The 19,434-nt window shown below is 47.7% G+C and overlaps 2 protein-coding genes across 2 annotated transcripts in view; one reads left to right on the top strand and one right to left on the bottom strand.

Moving 5' to 3' along the window:
- Positions 1 to 228: 228 nt before the first annotated feature.
- pde12 (phosphodiesterase 12) lies at positions 229 to 7,457 on the top strand. The gene is made up of 3 exons (XM_039016597.1): positions 229 to 1,678; positions 1,988 to 2,066; positions 6,350 to 7,457. Exons 1-3 carry the CDS (start codon positions 440 to 442, stop codon positions 6,790 to 6,792), a joined length of 1,761 nt encoding a protein of 586 aa, XP_038872525.1. The 5' UTR covers positions 229 to 439; the 3' UTR covers positions 6,793 to 7,457.
- Positions 7,458 to 17,145: 9,688 nt separating this feature from the next.
- dennd6aa (DENN/MADD domain containing 6Aa) overlaps positions 17,146 to 19,434 on the bottom strand; it is a 38,870-nt gene continuing 36,581 nt past the window's right edge. Inside the window, exon 18 of the mRNA XM_039016596.1 lies at positions 17,146 to 18,003. Within this exon, the coding sequence (XP_038872524.1) occupies positions 17,872 to 18,003 (132 nt within the window). The 3' untranslated portion in view covers positions 17,146 to 17,871. The remainder of the gene's footprint in view (positions 18,004 to 19,434) is intronic.

The raw sequence follows: 19,434 nt of genomic DNA, 5'->3' as shown, positions 1-19,434 counted from the left end.
AATTCTAGCTGCCAAAGAAATGTGTCCACTATATGTCAAAGAAACCCACACACACCTTCCCCTAGGAACATGTTTGTAGAACACCCCTAGTCTACACAAGGTGGCAGTATGTGCCATATGTTAAAAGAGGTTTACCATTGGGTTAAAAAGAAGAAGTTGAGAAAAATAGTGAGTACTATCGTGGAAATGATCGAAATACGTGATAAAGTCGTGGTAAGGAATGAGATGGTCATTTAAAAAATAGATACTATGTTCAGCCCTATTTAACGTTCATAGTAAAGTTTATGCAATAAACATAATCGAATCTGCTACTCTGAAAACGGAAGCTACTGGATGCTTGGTTGTTGAATTAGACGTTTGACGTTTCAGATCACCGCTTTCGCTCCACTAGCTAGCTATTCTTACAGCGGACTATTTGTCCACTCATGCGCTAGGCCTTATGTTAAACTATTTGACAACCGCGTCCAGATTATTTCTCCGAAACACCGTGCCGATCTCGACGAGGGGTAACTACAACATCATTTGTCGGTTTTACAGGAGAATGGATCGCGCCGTGGTAAGATGTGTCCCGTGGGAATCCAAACTCACTATTTCCTTCGTCCTTGATGGGAGTAACAAACACATGCTCAGGGACCAGACGGAGGAGCTAGGCAAAGCACTGTCACGGATCGCAAACAGTATCATCAAGGGCCAGGGCAAAGCTAAAAAATATAAGAAAAACAAAGGCGCGCCCACAGACGCCCAGGAGCCCGCTGCAGCGGTGAGGTTGTACTACAACGGAGACTTTGTGGCAGAGGATGCTATAAACTCCGATGCCTGGCAGGATGGGGCAGTGTTACACGTGGGGGACAGTAAGTACACAGTGGAGAGGAACCCTCCCACATTCACCACGGCAGAGCTGCCCGCTTCTCTACTGGCCGGGTTCCCCGTGTGCCCGAAGCTCAAGGTAGAATTCGGGGATTTGAAAGACTGTCGGTTTAAATGGTTCAAGGAGAGCAAGTCCGGTGCAGGTGACGAGGAGCGTCGAGGAGAGAATGGTTGGACCGAGGCGGGGAGCGAACGGGTGTTTATCCCCACAAATATGGACATTGGCTCCAAGCTTAAACTGACATGCACGCCGGGTGACGGCAAACGGTGTGGGATGGACAAGGAGTTAGTAACCACCGGTACAGTCGAGGCAGGGCCTGGTTCCTGTACCTTTGACAACAGACACATGTACACCAACAAGGTCACAGATGACATGACCATCAGAGTAGTGTCATACAACATCTTAGCTGACGTTTACGCACAAACAGACCTCTCCAAAACCGTCCTGTACCCTTATTGTACTCCCTACGCATTGGAACTGGACTACAGGCAAAGTCTGATAAAAAAAGAACTGTCCGGCTATAACGCTGACGTCATCTGCCTTCAGGAAGTGGATAAGAACGTGTTCTCCGACAGTCTGTCTCCGGCCCTGGATGCGTTCGGCTTCGACGGGGTCTTCAGGATTAAGGAGAAGCAGCACGAAGGTTTGTCCACCTACTACAGGAGGTCAAAGTTTAAACTACTCAGTCAACACGACATCATGCTGAGTGAAGCGCTGACGTCAGACCCTATCCACGAAGAACTGTTGGACAGAGTGAACAGCAACCCTGCCTTGAAGGAGAAGGTGATGCAGAGATCTACCACACTACAGGTACAGTAATATGGTGCGTGTTGGCTCCGGTTGGGATCCGAGGCCCTCAAGGATCTCTCTGTGTGTGTGTGTGTGTGTGTGTGTGTGTGTGTGTGTGTGTGTGTGTGTGTGTGTGTGTGTGTGGCTTGCTCTCCTCAGTTTGACTCTGCTTGGCTAAGATCTTACGTTCTCTCTAGGTGTGTGTGTGTGTGTGTGTGTGTGTGTGTGTGTGTGTGTGCGTGTGTGTGTGTGTGTGTGTGTGGTGTGTGTGTGTGTGTGTTGCTCTCCTCAGTTTGACTCTGCTTGGCTAAGATCTTACGTTCTCTCTAGGTGAGTGTCCTTCACTATCTGAACGATACATCCAAGAAGATCTGTGTTGCCAACACCCACCTCTACTGGCATCCCAAAGGTAAAGTGTTATTGTGTATCGGCAGTATGTTACTACACTAGTTACAGCCTAGCTTATTACAGGAACCCAGAGGTGTTCCTCATCAAGTCACATGGTGAGGTAAAACTCTGGGCCTTAGCTATTTATTTAACCTTTATTTAACTAGGCATGTCAGTTAAGAACAAATTCTTATTTACAATGACGGCCTAGGAACAGTGGGTTAACTGCCTTGTTCAGGGGCAGAACGACAGACTTTTTCTTGTCAGCTCGGGGATTTGATCTAGCAACCTTTCGGTTACTAGTCCAACGCTCTAACCACTAGGCTACCAGCCACCCCCCCTCTAACCACTAGGCTACCAGCCACCCCCCCTCTAACCACTAGGCTACCAGCCACCCCCCCTCTAACCACTAGGCTACCTGCCACCCCCCCTCTAACCACTAGGCTACCTGCCACCCCCCCTCTAACCACTAGGCTACCTGCCACCCCCCCTCTAACCACTAGGCTACCTGCCACCCCCCCTCTAACCACTAGGCTACCTGCCACCCCCCCTCTAACCACTAGGCTACCTGCCACCCCCCCTCTAACCACTAGGCTACCTGCCACCCCCCCTCTAACCACTAGGCTACCTGCCACCCCCCCTCTAACCACTAGGCTACCTGCCACCCCCCCTCTAACCACTAGGCTACCTGCCTCCCCCCTCTAACCACTAGGCTACCTGCCACCCCCCCTCTAACCACTAGGCTACCTGCCACCCCCCCTCTAACCACTAGGCTACCTGCCACCCCCCCTCTAACCACTAGGCTACCTGCCACCCCCCCTCTAACCACTAGGCTACCTGCCTCCCCCCCTCTAACCACTAGGCTACCTGCCCCCCCCCTCTAACCACTAGGCTACCTGCCTCCCCCCTCTAACCACTAGGCTACCTGCCACCCCCTCTAACCACTAGGCTACCTGCCTCCCCCCCTCTAACCACTAGGCTACCTGCCTCCCCCCTCTAACCACTAGGCTACCTGCCTCCCCCCCTCTAACCACTAGGCTACCTGCCGCCCCCCCTCTAACCACTAGGCTACCTGCATCCCCCCCTCTAACCACTAGGCTACCTGCCACCCCCCCTCTAACCACTAGGCTACCCGCCACCCCCCCTCTAACCACTAGGCTACCCGCCACCCCCCCTCTAACCACTAGGCTACCCGCCACCCCCCCTCTAACCACTAGGCTACCCGCCACCCCCCCTCTAACCACTAGGCTACCCGCCACCCCCCCTCTAACCACTAGGCTACCCGCCCCCCCCCCTCTAACCACTAGGCTACCTGCCCCCCCCCTCTAACCACTAGGCTACCTGCCTCCCCCCTCTAACCACTAGGCTACCTGCCTCCCCCCTCTAACCACTAGGCTACCTGCCACCCCCCCCCTAACCACTAGGCTACCTGCCACCCCCCCTCTAACCACTAGGCTACCTGCCACCCCCCCTCTAACCACTAGGCTACCTGCCACCCCCCCTCTAACCACTAGGCTACCTGCCACCCCCCCTCTAACCACTAGGCTACCTGCCTCCCCCCTCTAACCACTAGGCTACCTGCCTCCCCCCTCTAACCACTAGGCTACCTGCCACCCCCCCTCTAACCACTAGGCTACCTGCCACCCCCCCTCTAACCACTAGGCTACCTGCCTCCCCCCTCTAACCACTAGGCTACCTGCCTCCCCCCCTCTAACCACTAGGCTACCTGCCACCCCCCCTCTAACCACTAGGCTACCTGCCACCCCCCCTCTAACCACTAGGCTACCTGCCACCCCCCCTCTAACCACTAGGCTACCTGCCTCCCCCCCTCTAACCACTAGGCTACCTGCCGACCCCCCTCTAACCACTAGGCTACCTGCCGCCCCCCCTCTAACCACTAGGCTACCTGCCGCTCCCCCTCTAACCACTAGGCTACCTGCCGCCCCCCCTCTAACCACTAGGCTACCTGCCGCTCCCCCTCTAACCACTAGGCTACCTGCCGCTCCCCCTCTAACCACTAGGCTACCTGCCGCCCCCCCTCTAACCACTAGGCTACCTGCCGCTCCCCCTCTAACCACTAGGCTACCTGCCGCCCCCCCTCTAACCACTAGGCTACCTGCCTCCCCCCTCTAACCACTAGGCTACCTGCCTCCCCCCTCTAACCACTAGGCTACCTGCCTCCCCCCTCTAACCACTAGGCTACCTGCCTCCCCCCTCTAACCCCATGTTGTGTTATGCAGCACAACATTACCTGTTTCACACGGTTACACATACCATACTGAGCCAAGCTGGAACCATGCTGTAAACTAAATATCCAAGCCAGCCTATCACAGTTTGAGTTGCTGTAAACTAAATATCCAAGCCAGCCTATCACAGTTTGAGTTGCTGTAAACTAAATATCCAAGCCAGCCTATCACAGTTTGAGTTGCTGTAAATTAAATATCCAAGCCAGCCTATCACAGTTTGAGTTGCTGTAAACTAAATATCCAAGCCAGCCTATCACAGTTTGAGTTGCTGTAAACTAAATATCCAAGCCAGCCTATCACAGTTTGAGTTGCTGTAAACTAAATATCCAAGCCAGCCTATCACAGTTTGAGTTGCTGGAACCATGCTGTAAACTAAATATCCAAGCCAGCCTATCACAGTTTGAGTTGCTGTAAACTAAATATCCAAGCCAGCCTATCACAGTTTGAGTTGCTGTAAACTAAATATCCAAGCCAGCCTATCACAGTTTGAGTTGCTGTAAACTAAATATCCAAGCCAGCCTATCACAGTTTGAGTTGCTGTAAACTAAATATCCAAGCCAGCCTATCACAGTTTGAGTTGCTGTAAACTAAATATCCAAGCCAGCCTATCACAGTTTGAGTTGCTGTAAACTAAATATCCAAGCCAGCCTATCACAGTTTGAGTTGCTGTAAACTAAATATCCAAGCCAGCCTATCACAGTTTGAGTTGCTGTAAACTAAATATCCAAGCCAGCCTATCACAGTTTGAGTTGCTGGAACCATGCTGTAAACTAAATATCCAAGCCAGCCTATCACAGTTTGAGTTGCTGGAACCATGCTGTAAACTAAATATCCAAGCCAGCCTATCACAGTTTGAGTTGCTGGAACCATGCTGTAAACTAAATATCCAAGCCAGCCTATCACAGTTTGAGTTGCTGTAAACTAAATATCCAAGCCAGCCTATCACAGTTTGAGTTGCTGGAACCATGCTGTAAACTAAATATCCAAGCCAGCCTATCACAGTTTGAGTTGCTGGAACCATGCTGTAAACTAAATATCCAAGCCAGCCTATCACAGTTTGAGTTGCTGGAACCATGCTGTAAACTAAATATCCAAGCCAGCCTATCACAGTTTGAGTTGCTGTAAACTAAATATCCAAGCCAGCCTATCACAGTTTGAGTTGCTGTAAATTAAATATCCAAGCCAGCCTATCACAGTTTGAGTTGCTGTAAACTAAATATCCAAGCCAGCCTATCACAGTTTGAGTTGCTGTAAATTAAATATCCAAGCCAGCCTATCACAGTTTGAGTTGCTGTAAACTAAATATCCAAGCCAGCCTATCACAGTTTGAGTTGCTGTAAATTAAATATCCAAGCCAGCCTATCACAGTTTGAGTTGCTGTAAACTAAATATCCAAGCCAGCCTATCACAGTTTGAGTTGCTGTAAACTAAATATCCAAGCCAGCCTATCACAGTTTGAGTTGCTGTAAACTAAATATCCAAGCCAGCCTATCACAGTTTGAGTTGCTGGAACCATGCTGTAAACTAAATATCCAAGCCAGCCTATCACAGTTTGAGTTGCTGGAACCATGCTGTAAACTAAATATCCAAGCCAGCCTATCACAGTTTGAGTTGCTGGAACCATGCTGTAAACTAAATATCCAAGCCAGCCTATCACAGTTTGAGTTGCTGGAACCATGCTGTAAACTAAATATCCAAGCCAGCCTATCACAGTTTGAGTTGCTGTAAACTAAATATCCAAGCCAGCCTATCACAGTTTGAGTTGCTGTAAACTAAATATCCAAGCCAGCCTATCACAGTTTGAGTTGCTGTAAATTAAATATCCAAGCCAGCCTATCACAGTTTGAGTTGCTGTAAACTAAATATCCAAGCCAGCCTATCACAGTTTGAGTTGCTGTAAATTAAATATCCAAGCCAGCCTATCACAGTTTGAGTTGCTGTAAATTAAATATCCAAGCCAGCCTATCACAGTTTGAGTTGGCACACTAGTGTGAATCAAGTCCATATCCCAGCCATAAACATATCACATCGTTACAACAGTTCTATGTCCTCACCACAGGTGGGAATGTGCGTCTGGTCCAGATGTCAGTAGCTCTGAAACAGCTGCAGCAGGTGATCACCCAGAGTTACCCCGACGCCTCGCTCCTCTTCTGCGGGGACTTCAACAGCACCCCGTCTTCGGGGGTCTTCCAGCTGGTGAGCCAGGGGGTTCTGCACAGCACCCACCCAGACTGGAGCTCCAACGGACCGGACGAGCTCTGTCCCATGGAGGTCTCCAACCCCTTCCAGCTGAGTAGCGCCTGCGGGGAGCCGGCCTATACTAACTACGTGGGGGGATTCCACGGCTGCCTGGACTATATCTTCATGGACCCGCGGGTGCTGCATGTAGATCAGATGATCCCTCTGCCCAGCCACCAGGAGATCACTACCTGTCAGGCCCTCCCCAGCGTCTCACACCCCTCTGACCACATAGCGCTGGTCTGTGACCTCAGGTGGAACTGAAGTTAAGCTCTCCCCTCTGTATACAGCAGTCTGTGGCGGATCAACCATGTCTGTCTCTAAACCATGTCTGTCTCTAAACCATGTCTGTCTCTAAACCATGTCTGTCTCTAAAATGATTCATATAATGCTAAATTCACAATCGACAAGAATATAAAATGTAAAAATACATATCAAGTTTCATCAGTCCCTTGTTCATGTCAACACTAAGTTATCCAAAATAGCACTGTATTCCCTATTTAGTGCACCATTGACCAACGCCCACAGGGCTCAAAAGTAGTACACTATGGTCTCTAAACCATGTCTGTCTCTAAACCAGGACCCTTACAGTCTGTCTCTGTACCATGTCTGTCTCTGTACCATGTCTGTCTCTGTACCATGTCTGTCTCTGTACCATGTCTGTCTCTGTACCATGTCTGTCTCTGTACCAGGGCCCTTACAGTGTGTCTCAGGGTTCAGGCCATAAAGCTTCTCAGAGTAGGACCGCTGATCTAGGATCAGGCCATAAAGCTTCTCAGAGTAGGACCGCTGATCTAGGATCAGGCCATAAAGCTTCTCAGAATAGGACCGCTGATCTAGGATCAGGCCATAAAGCTTCTCAGAGTAGGACCGCTGATCTAGGATCAGGCCATAAAGCTTCTCAGAGTAGGACCGCTGATCTAGGATCAGGCCATAAAGCTTCTCAGAGTAGGACCGCTGATCTAGGATCAGGCCATAAAGCTTCTCAGAGTAGGACCGCTGATCTAGGATCAGGCCATAAAGCTTCTCAGAGTAGGACCGCTGATCTAGGATCAGGCCATAAAGCTTCTCAGAGTAGGACCGCTGATCTAGGTTTTCCCTTTTTAGAGCATTCTGATTATATACTGGACAGGGGGGAGCTGATCCTGGATCTGTAGTCCTACTCTCGAGACGCTTTCTGAGTACGTGCCCAGTGCTTGAGAAACCGACCAGGCCCCCCCCACCTCCCGAGACGCTTTCTGAGTACGTGCCCAGTGCTTGAGAAACCGACCAGGCCCCCCCCCCCCCCCCCCCCCCCGAGACGCTTTCTGCGTACGTGCCCAGTGCTTGAGAAACATTAATCTAGTCAAATCCATAAACAATGGGATGTGGAGGATCTGTTAACAGTTTGAGTAATGAAATGGTTTGTTCTTCACTATATCCTCCAACCAACAAGTTGATCCATGTATGACTGCTGTTTATCATATAGGACCTTTTCCCTTTGATTATATTCAGTTGTAATTTAATTGAATAAAGAGGAGTCTTGCTCTCCATCACACAAACCCTTCAGTGATGGAAACACTTGTTTTGTTGCTTCTGAATTGAGTTGCACTGTGATGGTGTTTACCCATAAAGAAAACCACTGCCGATATAGTTACATTCATTCAGTGATCAAACAGATACTATCACCGTGTAATACAGAGGGCATCATAATACAAATATTATGTATGGAATATAACATACCATGAAACAGATGGCACTTCTCAGAAAGACACTTCTCTGGTCAGTTCTGGTAAAAACGTGCTGAAGAAAACAGACCAATATATAGTAGACCAAGTTATGAAAACAGACCAATATATAGTAGACCAAGTTATGAAAACAGACCAATATATAGTAGACCAAGTTATGAAAACAGACCAATATATAGTAGACCAAGTTATGAAAACAGACCAATATATAGTAGACCAAGTTATGAAAACAGACCAATATATAGTAGACCAAGTTAAGAAAACAGACTAATATATAGTAGACGTATAACGTCTGAGAAAATGGTGTGAAGAATTAACAAAAAATCAGGAGAGAGTACCAGACTTGAATGTAGCACTAACTAGTTGCCTTGAACGCAGCTCCCTAGCAACTCAACAAGCACCAGCTGCTACAAATTGCCAATCGGCCTCCACACCTGTTTGCAACACTTTAACTAGTTGCCTTGAAAGCTGCTCCTCAAAAAGCATCAGCTGCAACTCATTGCTAACCAGCCTCCAACACCTGTCCTCACTCTCCTTAATCACCACTGCCACCCTTCTTAAACCTGACTAACATTCCTCTTTGTTCTGCAGTGCATGTCGCGTTACTAGCATGATCAAGTGGTGCCTCCCTTGATCTCTAGTATCTCTTAGGTTCTTCCAAGGATCTCCTGGGGGTGGATTGTTATCACCACAGCAGCCTAATTACCATGGCCTGGCGATGATGTCTACTTGAAACATTCATCTACAGCCCTCAGCTTCATCCGGTCCATTCCCCTCTCTTGAATCCATCTGCAGCCCTCAGCTTCATCCGGTCCATTCCCCTCTCTTGAATCCATCTGCAGCCCTCTGCTTCATCCGGTCCATTCCCCTCTCTTGAATCCATCTGCAGCCCTCTGCTTCATCCGGTCCATTCCCCTCTCTTGAATCCATCTGCAGCCCTCTGCTTCATCCGGTCCATTCCCCTCTCTTGAATCCATCTGCAGCCCTCAGCTTCATCCGGTCCATTCCCCTCTCTTGAATCCATCTGCAGCCCTCTGCTTCATCCAGTCCATTCCCCTCTCTTGAATCCATCTGCAGCCCTCTGCTTCATCCGGTCCATTCCCCTCTCTTAAATCCATCTGCAGCCCTCTGCTTCATCCGGTCCAGTCTTCTCTCTTGACTCGTTCAGCTAGTCTATCAGACCTGAACCCGACCCTGCACTCTGCCTCGCAACATGACCGCTCTCCTGAAGCGTCTTCGAGTAACGCCACCTTAAAGCTAGCTATTCGTCAGCGTAGGTGGAAACACTTCAGGCTGTGGAGTGAGTTTCCCAGATCCATCTGCTATAAAACGCAAGCCTCCTCTAGTAGGGGGAGGACTTTGAGTTCGGTGTCATTCAAGCTAAGCACGGACTCCCACCCAACAATTTTCCAGTTGTACTTACAGGGGTCCTGAGCAGAAGCGTCCCCCCCCCCAGTCCCAGTTTATCTGTGACGTCACTGACAGACATGGCGTTGGGTAGGTCATGTTTATTGGCGAACACCAGCAGAGCTACTTCTCTCAGCTGGTCCTCCTGGATCTGTGTGGGGGATCATTAACAAACACAGTACTTCTCTCATGTTGGTGGCCAATATGAGCGCAGATGAAAGGCTGCTACCAGAAAAGGCTGTGGTGTGTGTGTACAGTAGCTAAGGACAGATGACGCACCATATTCTGTAGCATCCTTTAATCCTCTCAAGGATCGCTGCTGTCCACCACAAAAGGGCCCTGGATGAACACGTCACAAGACATGCCATTTAGGTCCAATAGGTCGGAGTAGGCCAGTGCAATTACAGATGCAATACACTCACATATCTTTAATACTCTGTTGGAACACAGACAAGCTTTGAAAGGAGGAAAATTGGTCCCATAGTTAAGGCTGTTAGGGTTATATACTGCACCTCTATGTTCCTGGGGATAGGACTAGGTGTGTGTGTAAATATAAACTCAGCAAAAAAAGAAACGTCTGGTTTTCAGGACCCTGTCTTTCAAAGATAATTCGTAAAAATCCAAATAACTTCACAGATCTTCATTGTAAAGGGTTTAAACACTGTTTCCCGTGCTTGTTCAATGAACCATAAACAATTAATGAACATGCACCTGTGGAACGGTCGTTAAGACACTAACAGCTTACAGATGGTAGGCAATTAAGGTCACAGTTATGAAAACTTAGGACAGTAAAGAGGCCTTTCTACTGACTCTGAAAAACACCAAAAGAAAGATGCCCAGGGTCCCTGCTCCTCTGCATGAACGTGCCTTAGGCATGCTGCAAGGAGGCATGAGGACTGCAGATGTGGCCGGGGCAATAAATTGCTGATATTCCTCGCAGTGGCAGACCACGTGTAACAACACCTGCACAGGATCGGTACATCCGAACATCACACCTGCGGGACAGGTACAGGATGACAATAACAACTGCACGAGTTACACCAGGAACGCACAATCCCTCCATCAGTGCTCAGACTGTCCGCAATAGGCTGAGAGAGGCTGGACTGAGGGCTTGTTGGCCTGTTGTAAGGCAGGTCCTCACCAGACATCACCGGCAACAACGTCGCCTATGGGCACAAATCCACCGTCGCTGGACCAGACAGGACATGCAAAAAGTGCTCTTCACTGATGAGTCGCGGTTTTGTCTCACCGGAGGTGATGGTCGGATTCGCGTTTATCGTTGAAGGAATGAGCGTTACACCGAGGCCTGTACTCTGGAGCGGGATTGATTTGGAGGTGGAGGGTCCGTCATGGTCTGGGGCGGTGTGTCACAGCATCATCGGACTGAGCTTGTTGTCATTGCAGGCAATCTCAATGCTGTGCGTTACAGGGAAGACATCCTCCTTCCTCATGTGGTACCCTTCCTGCAGGCTCATCCTGACATGACCCTCCAGCATGACAATGCCACCAGCCATACTGCTCGTTCTGTGCGTGATTTCCTGCAAGACAGGAATGTCAGTGTTCTGCCATGGCCAGCGAAGAGCCCGGATCTCAATCCCATTGAGTACATCTGGGATCTGTTGGATCGGAGGGTGAGGGCTAGGGCCATTCCCCCCAGAAATGTCCGGGAACTTGCAGGTGCCTTGGTGGAAGAGTGGGGTAACATCTCACAGCAAGAACTGGCAAATCTGGTGCAGTCCATGAGGAGGAGATGCACTGCAGTAATTAATGCAGCTGGTGGCCACACCAGATACTGACTGTTACTTTTGATTTTGACCCCCCCTCCCCTTTGTTCAGGCACACATTCCATTTCTGTTAGTCACATGTCTGTGGAACTTGTTCAGTTTATGTCTCAGTTGTTGAATCTTATGTTCATACAAATATTTACACATGTTAAGTTTGCTGAAAATAAACGCAGTTGACAGTGAGAGGACTTTTCTTTATGTACTACAGTTCAAAAGTTTGGGGTCACTTAGAAATGTCCTAAGTGTTTCTAAAATCCCCTATGGAGAACAATGTTGGAAAAACTATTGGAACCATTTCCCTGTTTGACCGCTAGGTTTTATGGGTATTATGACTCATACTGTGGTACTCTATAGTTCCAATATACACTGCTCAAAAAAATAAAGGGAACACTTAAACAACACAATGTAACTCCAAGTCAATCACACTTCTGTGAAATCAAACTGTCCACTTAGGAAGCAACACTGATTGACAATAAATTTCACATGCTGTTGTGCAAATGGAATAGACAAAAGGTGGAAATTATAGGCAATTAGCAAGACACCCCCAAAAAAGGAGTGATTCTGCAGGTGGTGATCACAGACCACTTCTCAGTTCCTATGCTTCCTGGCTGATGTTTTGGTCACTTTTGAATGCTGGCGGTGCTCTCACTCTAGTGGTAGCATGAGACGGAGTCTACAACCCACACAAGTGGCTCAGGTAGTGCAGTTCATCCAGGATGGCACATCAATGCGAGCTGTGGCAAAAAGGTTTGCTGTGTCTGTCAGCGTAGTGTCCAGAGCATGGAGGCGCTACCAGGAGACAGGCCAGTACATCAGGAGACGTGGAGGAGGCCGTAGGAGGGCAACAACCCAGCAGCAGGACCGCTACCTCCGCCTTTGTGCAAGGAGGTGCACTGCCAGCGCCCTGCAAAATGACCTCCAGCAGGCCACAAATGTGCATGTGTCAGCATATGGTCTCACAAGGGGTCTGAGGATCTCATCTCGGTACCTATTGGCAGTCAGGCTACCTCTGGCGAGCACATGGAGGGCTGTGCGGCCCCACAAAGAAATGCCACCCCACACCATGACTGACCCATCGCCAAACCGGTCATGCTGGAGGATGTTGCAGGCAGCAGAACGTTCTCCACGGCGTCTCCAGACTCTGTCACGTCTGTCACATGTGCTCATGTGCTCAGTGTGAACCTGCTTTCATCTGTGAAGAGCACAGGGCGCCAGTGGCGAATTTGCCAATCTTGGTGTTCTCTGGCAAATGCCAAACGTCCTGCACGGTGTTGGGCTGTAAGCACAACCCCCACCTGTGGACGTCGGGCCCTCATACCACCCTCATGGAGTCTGTTTCTGACCGTTTGAGCAGACACATGCACATTTGTGGCCTGCTGGAGGTCATTTTGCAGGGCGCTGGCAGTGCACCTCCTTGCACAAAGGCGGAGGTAGCGGTCCTGCTGCTGGGTTGTTGCCCTCCTACGGCCTCCTCCACGTCTCCTGATGTACTGGCCTGTCTCCTGGTAGCGCCTCCATGCTCTGGACACTACGCTGACAGACACAGCAAACCTTTTTGCCACAGCTCGCATTGATGTGCCATCCTGGATGAACTGCACTACCTGAGCCACTTGTGTGGGTTGTAGACTCCGTCTCATGCTACCACTAGAGTGAGAGCACCGCCAGCATTCAAAAGTGACCAAAACATCAGCCAGGAAGCATAGGAACTGAGAAGTGGTCTGTGATCACCACCTGCAGAATCACTCCTTTTTTGGGGGTGTCTTGCTAATTGCCTATAATTTCCACCTTTTGTCTATTCCATTTGCACAACAGCATGTGAAATTTATTGTCAATCAGTGTTGCTTCCTAAGTGGACAGTTTGATTTCACAGAAGTGTGATTGACTTGGAGTTACATTGTGTTGTTTAAGTGTTCCCTTTATTTTTTTGAGCAGTGTATATATATATATTTTAGCTTTTTCAAAGAACCCAAAATGAGCAAAATGTCAACATCTTCAGCAGCCAATCTGGCTCTTCCTCCAGGGGTAGACAGGCTGCGGCATGCCCCGATGTTTCTGCCACACTTACACTGTGCTGCTTATATAGTCTCGATTATCAGCTAGATAGCACAAGGCCACTGAGTTGGTCACCTAAGAGTGTCCACCCTTAGATTGGCAGGTTGGGAGTTCCATCCCCATACAGAAGACTGTAAAAACAAGATCAATGCTTGGCACTCAACATTAAGGCGATAGATTGAGGGTAAGGCCCTGCGATAAGACTAGCATCCTGTCCAGGGGGGTGTACTTGTACATCAAGCTGTCTCACTACAGAAACAGGAGATAGACTAGTGTCCTGTCCAGTGGGTGTCCTGGTACATCAAGCTGTCTCACTACAGAAACAGGAGATAGACTAGTGTCCTGTCCAGGGGGTGTACTTGTACATCAAGCTGCCTCACTACAGAAACAGGAGATAGACTAGTGTCCTGTCCAGGGGGTGTCCTGGTACATCAAGCTGTCTCACTACAGAAACAGGAGATAGACTAGTGTCCTGTCCAGGAGGTGTACTGGTACATCAAGCTGCCTCACTACAGAAACAGGATATAGACTAGTGTCCTGTCCAGGAGGTGTACTGGTACATCAAGCTGTCTCACTACAGAAACAGGAGATAGACTAGCATCCTGTCCAGGGGGCGTCCTGCTACATCAAGCTGTCTCACTACAGAAACAGGAGATAGACTAGTGTCCTGTCCAGGGGGTGTCCTGTACATCAAGCTGTCTCACTACAGAAACAGGAGATAGACTAGTGTCCTGTCCAGTGGGTGTCCTGGTACATCAAGCTGCCTCACGCTACACAAAACAGGAGATTGGCTTCTATGAGCCATTCCGCCTCACACAAGCCAAGGCTTCTTAGTCGATAGGTGTCGACTGTCAGGCGCCATCCACTGGTACAAGGCGCTAGTGACTGCAGCGATATCTCTCCAACCATTTGCTGCGCGTCACTTTCCCCGCTGTTGGAGTCATGAAAGACGATGTTATAAAAACGCTCTTATAGAGAGATAGAATCTGATTGGTTCACGAGGCTGCTATTTCCTACACTGTTATTCTAAATGCTGTGTGTAGTGTGTGCTTTTATACTGTATGTAATTTACAATTCTCCCTATTAACAAAACTACAAAAAACCATTTATTAGTGAGATCCTAGAGGCCCGTTTATTCACATTAAAATACTTCCGCTCACTGAAAGCCATTATTGTCTGTAAGCATTAAGTGGTTCCTCAGTACTTCTCTTAAAAAGGCATCAATAGTGGTTTCCTCAGTAGTTATATTAAGGCTTCAATACAAAACGATCAAACATTGCAAATGTAAAAATACTGAGTTCCCCAAAGCAATTACGACACAGTATATTATGTTTTGTTACCATCCTTATTCTTTAACATCTAACCAGCCCATTGGAAGATATTACAAATGTATAGTATTCCGTGTCAGTAATATCTATATTTAGTAAAATAATCATTGTAATATAATGAATATCATCATCATCAATGGTGATGGCTGGGTATTTCAACATATGTACAAAACATCACTTTTTTTTTTTAGATTCATGGAATATGAGAATAGCCCTTTATACAAAATTCTCTTGTTAAAATAAAGTATTTTCAAAATATAAAACCAATCACAGGTGTGTACCAAACAATATTAATTTAACTGAAATGTTCCCTCAGAGGACAGACAGTTCCAACGGAATTCTGATGGGTTCCAACGGAATTCTGATGGGTTCCAACGGAATTCTGATGGGTTCCAACGGAATTCTGATGGGTTCCAACGGAATTCTGATGGGTTCCGACGGGTTACAACAGAATGATGGTGTTCCATGGTGTTTGAAGTAGATGAGAATGACAGGTTACTGAGTGAGCCACTACTGTAGATATCAGAAGTTATTATTAGCCTACTACACAGTCACAGTTCGATATTTAACCTAAAAAAAAGTCCGTCTTCGGTTCTGTTTTTCCTAACCATCATCCCTTAAGGCACACCCTATGAGAAAACCGGATCAAGAAAAATAATGTATTCTGTAACATCAAAATATTCAAGAAATCAAATATCAGTTTTCAAAAACGTAAGACGTAAAACCCATAGGTAGTCCAAAGTCCGACGGCAAAATATGTGTTCAGAAAAACATCCTCTGCAGTAATGTTGTTCAGCATACATGTAGATACGTTTAACAGTTCAGAGGAAGAATGCTCTCTACACTAACATGATGGTCGAGCACACCACACACGGATTACGCTCCAAACAAAACTACTACTCAAAGCATAAAAACAAAGTTGCTTCATTAACACAGCATGAATACAAACATAAACCGTATCAACATCCTAGCCTGGGAGACCAGTCTGTTCAGCCAACATCCCACTCCTCCGTGTCATATACCAAAGACAAGGAGTGGAACGATAGCTAAACAGACCGGTACCCAGGCTAACAACATCCATTATGATCAGCAAAATGTGTTTCGGACGATACAGTTGGTGTGAACCAAATCAATGACATTGAGACAGTGGCTGGGTGCCACATGAAACCCAGACAGTGGCAGAGGACCGGTAGGAAACCCCTACTCTGGTTTAGCTAGCCACTAGAAAGCCCTGGTGTACAAGCACTGTTCATATGGGTTGTGGTGGGCCTACACAGATGAATAATGTGGTACCAAGGGGTTGAGGTGGGCCTACACAGATGAATAATGTGGTACCAAGGGGTTGAGGTGGGCCTACACAGATGAATAATGTGGTACAAGGGGTTGGGGTGGGCCTACACAGATGAATAATGCGGTAACAAGGGGTTGTGGTGGGCCTACACAGATGAATAATGCGGTAACAAGGGGTTGTGGTGGGCCTACACAGATGAATAATGCGATACAACTTCACAAAATCAGGTCCAAATCAATATGACAAGGCAATGTGTCAGTCAGTTGGTTTTAGTCAGTTACCCTGTTGCCTTTTTTAACATGATGTAGAATGAAGGCATCGCAAATGGCTCCCTATTGCCTATGCAGAATACACATTTAGAGCAGAAGTAGTACTGCAATAAGGACTAGGGTTAGTGAAGGTCTTTTTCCTTATGTTCTTCTAATAATGAGTAGAAATTATATACAAGTTCGATCCTATTGGTCTAATATAGCAACAGCACTCTGCTGTTCTATTCCAACACACACACACACAGATCAACCTCTAACAAACCATTGGTTATTGCACAAGCTTTTAGGTTCCTTCTTGTTTCGATCTGTTTCGTGCCTCATGAAGACCACCCTGACGTCGCCTCCTCAACCACTCTACACTGAGTGGACAAAACATTAGGAACACCTGCTCTTTCCGTGACACAGACTGACCAGCTGAAAGATATGATCCCTTATTGATGTCACCTGTTAAATCCACTTCAAAATCAGTGTAGATGAAGGGAAGGAGACATGTTAAAGAAGGATTTTTAAGCCTTGAGACATGGATTGTGTGTCATTCAGAAGGTGAATGGACAAGACAACAGATTTAAGTGCCTTTTGGTATGGTAGTAGGTGCCAGGCGCACCCGTTTGTGTCAAGAACTGCAACACTGCTGGGTTTTTCACACGTGTATCAAAAATAGTCCACCACCCAAAGGACATCCAGCCAACTTGACAACTGTGGGAAGCACTGGAGTCAACATGGGCCAGCATCCCTGTGGAACGCTTTCAACACCTTGTAGAGTCCCCATGCCCCAACTAATTGAGGCTGTTCTGAGGGCAAAAGGGGGCTGCAACTCAATATTAGGAAGGTGTTCTTAATGTTTTGTCCACTCGGTGTATAGTGACGCTATACAACACAGCTCTTCATGTCGCCATGTCTTCAACATTTATACAAACAGCACAGCAACCTTTCATAAACGTACAAGTATTGTTGACAATGTGACCGTATATTACAACCGGTCTACAGTTTATTGTAACTGCAAGGTTAAGTTATCGACGCAGCATAGAATCCAAACAAGGTCGTTTTTAAAAAAGAGTGTAGACTAAAAGGGTGGGTTTCCCGGACACAGATTGAACCGTTTTAGAAATCTGTCAACCATTATGACTTCATCAACGTCACAAGATGCATGATTCACTACAGACGTTATCTCTGAGGAATAAACCCACTTATTGGCTTGTCTTCTTATTTCTGACTGGTTGCATTATTCAATAATCATCAGTGGAATTGTTTTGGTCAATGCCAGCATTGCACATGAAGGTGGAGAGAGGTTGGAGGTGGCACAGTCACACCGATATTAAAGGGTGAAGTGCACTTAAAAAAAAAAAAAGTCTTAAAAATCCATAGTTCAATGATGAGACTGGAGCAGTCCTTCCTTGGGCCTCCCTTCCTCCTACCCCCAGGGGTTATAGGTCAATGATTAGTGGTCAGGGGTTAGAGGTCAGAAGTCAGGGAGAGGGTCAGAGGTCAGGGTGTGGAGGGCTTGTGCAGGATTCCCTGTAGATCGTCAGGTAAAGACAGGATGACAGAGTCGATGTGGGCCTGTAGTTTAGTCAGCGTCCCCGGCCTCAGAGGAAGCTGCTCTCTCTCTGCCTGAGTCTAGAACATACAGGAAGAACATACAGGAAGAACAGGTCAGCAATACACAACAAAGCATCAAATAATCGGAATGACTTACAAGTTCTTTAAAATACTTTGTGTTAGCTAACATAAATCAAGTTCATTTAGCATACACTGAACATACAAGTGGCCAAAAAGTATGTGGACACCCCTTCAAATTAGTGGATTCGGTCATTTCAGCTGACAAGTATATAAAATCGCGCACACAGCCATGTAATCTCCATAGATAAACATTGGCAGTAAAATGACCTTAATGAAGAGCTCAGTGACTTTCAACGTGGCACCGTCATAGGATGCCACCTTTCCAACAAGTCAGTTCGTCAAATTTCTGCCCTGCTAGATCTGCCCCCGGTCAACTGTAAGCGATGTTATTGTTCAGTGGAAACGTCTAGGAGCAACAACGGCTCAGCCGTGAAGTGGTAGGCCACAGAAGCTCACAGAACGGGACCGCTGAGTGCTGAAGAGCGTAAAAATCCTCTGTCCTCGGTTGCAACACTCACTACAGAGTTCCAAACTGCCTCTGGAAGCAACGTCAGCACAAGAACTGTTTCGTCGGGAGCTTCATGAAATGGGTTTCCATGGCCGAGCAGCCGCACACAAGCTTAAGATCACCATGCGCAATGCCAAGCGTCGGCTGGAGGGGTGTGAAACTCACCGCCATTGGACTCTGGAGCAGTGGAAACGTGCTCTCTGGAGTGATGAATCACGCTTTACCGTCTGGCAGTCCGACGGACGAATCTGGGTTTGGCGGATGCCAGGAGAACGCTACCTGCCCCAATGCATAGTGACAACTGTAAGGAGGAATAATGGTCTAGGGCTGTTTTTCATGGTTCGGGCCCCTTAGTTCCAGTAAAGGGAAATCTTAACGCTACAGCATACAATGACATTCTAGACGATTCTGTGCTTCCAACTTTGTGGCAACAGTTTGGGGAAGGTCCTTTCCTGTTGCAGCATGACAATGCCCCCGTGCACAATGCGTGGTCCATACAGAAATGGTATGTTGAGATTGTTGTGGAAGAACCGGACTGACTTGCACAGAGCCCTGACCTCAACCCCCATCGAACACCTTTGGGATGAATTGGAACGCCGACTGCGAGCCAGACCTAATCGTCCAACATCAGTGTCCGACCTCACTAATGCTCTTGTTGCTGAATGGAAGCAAGTCCCCGCAGCAATGTTCTATCATCTAGTGGAAAGCCTTCCCAGAAGAGTGGAGGCTGTTATAGCAGCAATGTTCCATCATCTAGTGGAAAGCCTTCCCAGAAGAGTGGAGGCTGTTATAGCAGCAATGTTCCAACATCTAGTGGAAAGCCTTCCCAGAAGAGTGGAGGCTGTTATAGCAGCAATGTTCCATCATCTAGTGGAAAGCCTTCCCAGAAGAGTGGAGGCTGTTATAGCAGCAATGTTCCA

The sequence above is a fragment of the Salvelinus namaycush genome, chromosome 20, assembly GCF_016432855.1.
Source record: "Salvelinus namaycush isolate Seneca chromosome 20, SaNama_1.0, whole genome shotgun sequence".
NCBI lineage: Eukaryota > Metazoa > Chordata > Actinopteri > Salmoniformes > Salmonidae > Salvelinus > Salvelinus namaycush.
The sequence above is the reverse complement of the archived record's forward strand: the minus strand, read 5'-3'. Positions and strand labels throughout refer to the sequence as shown.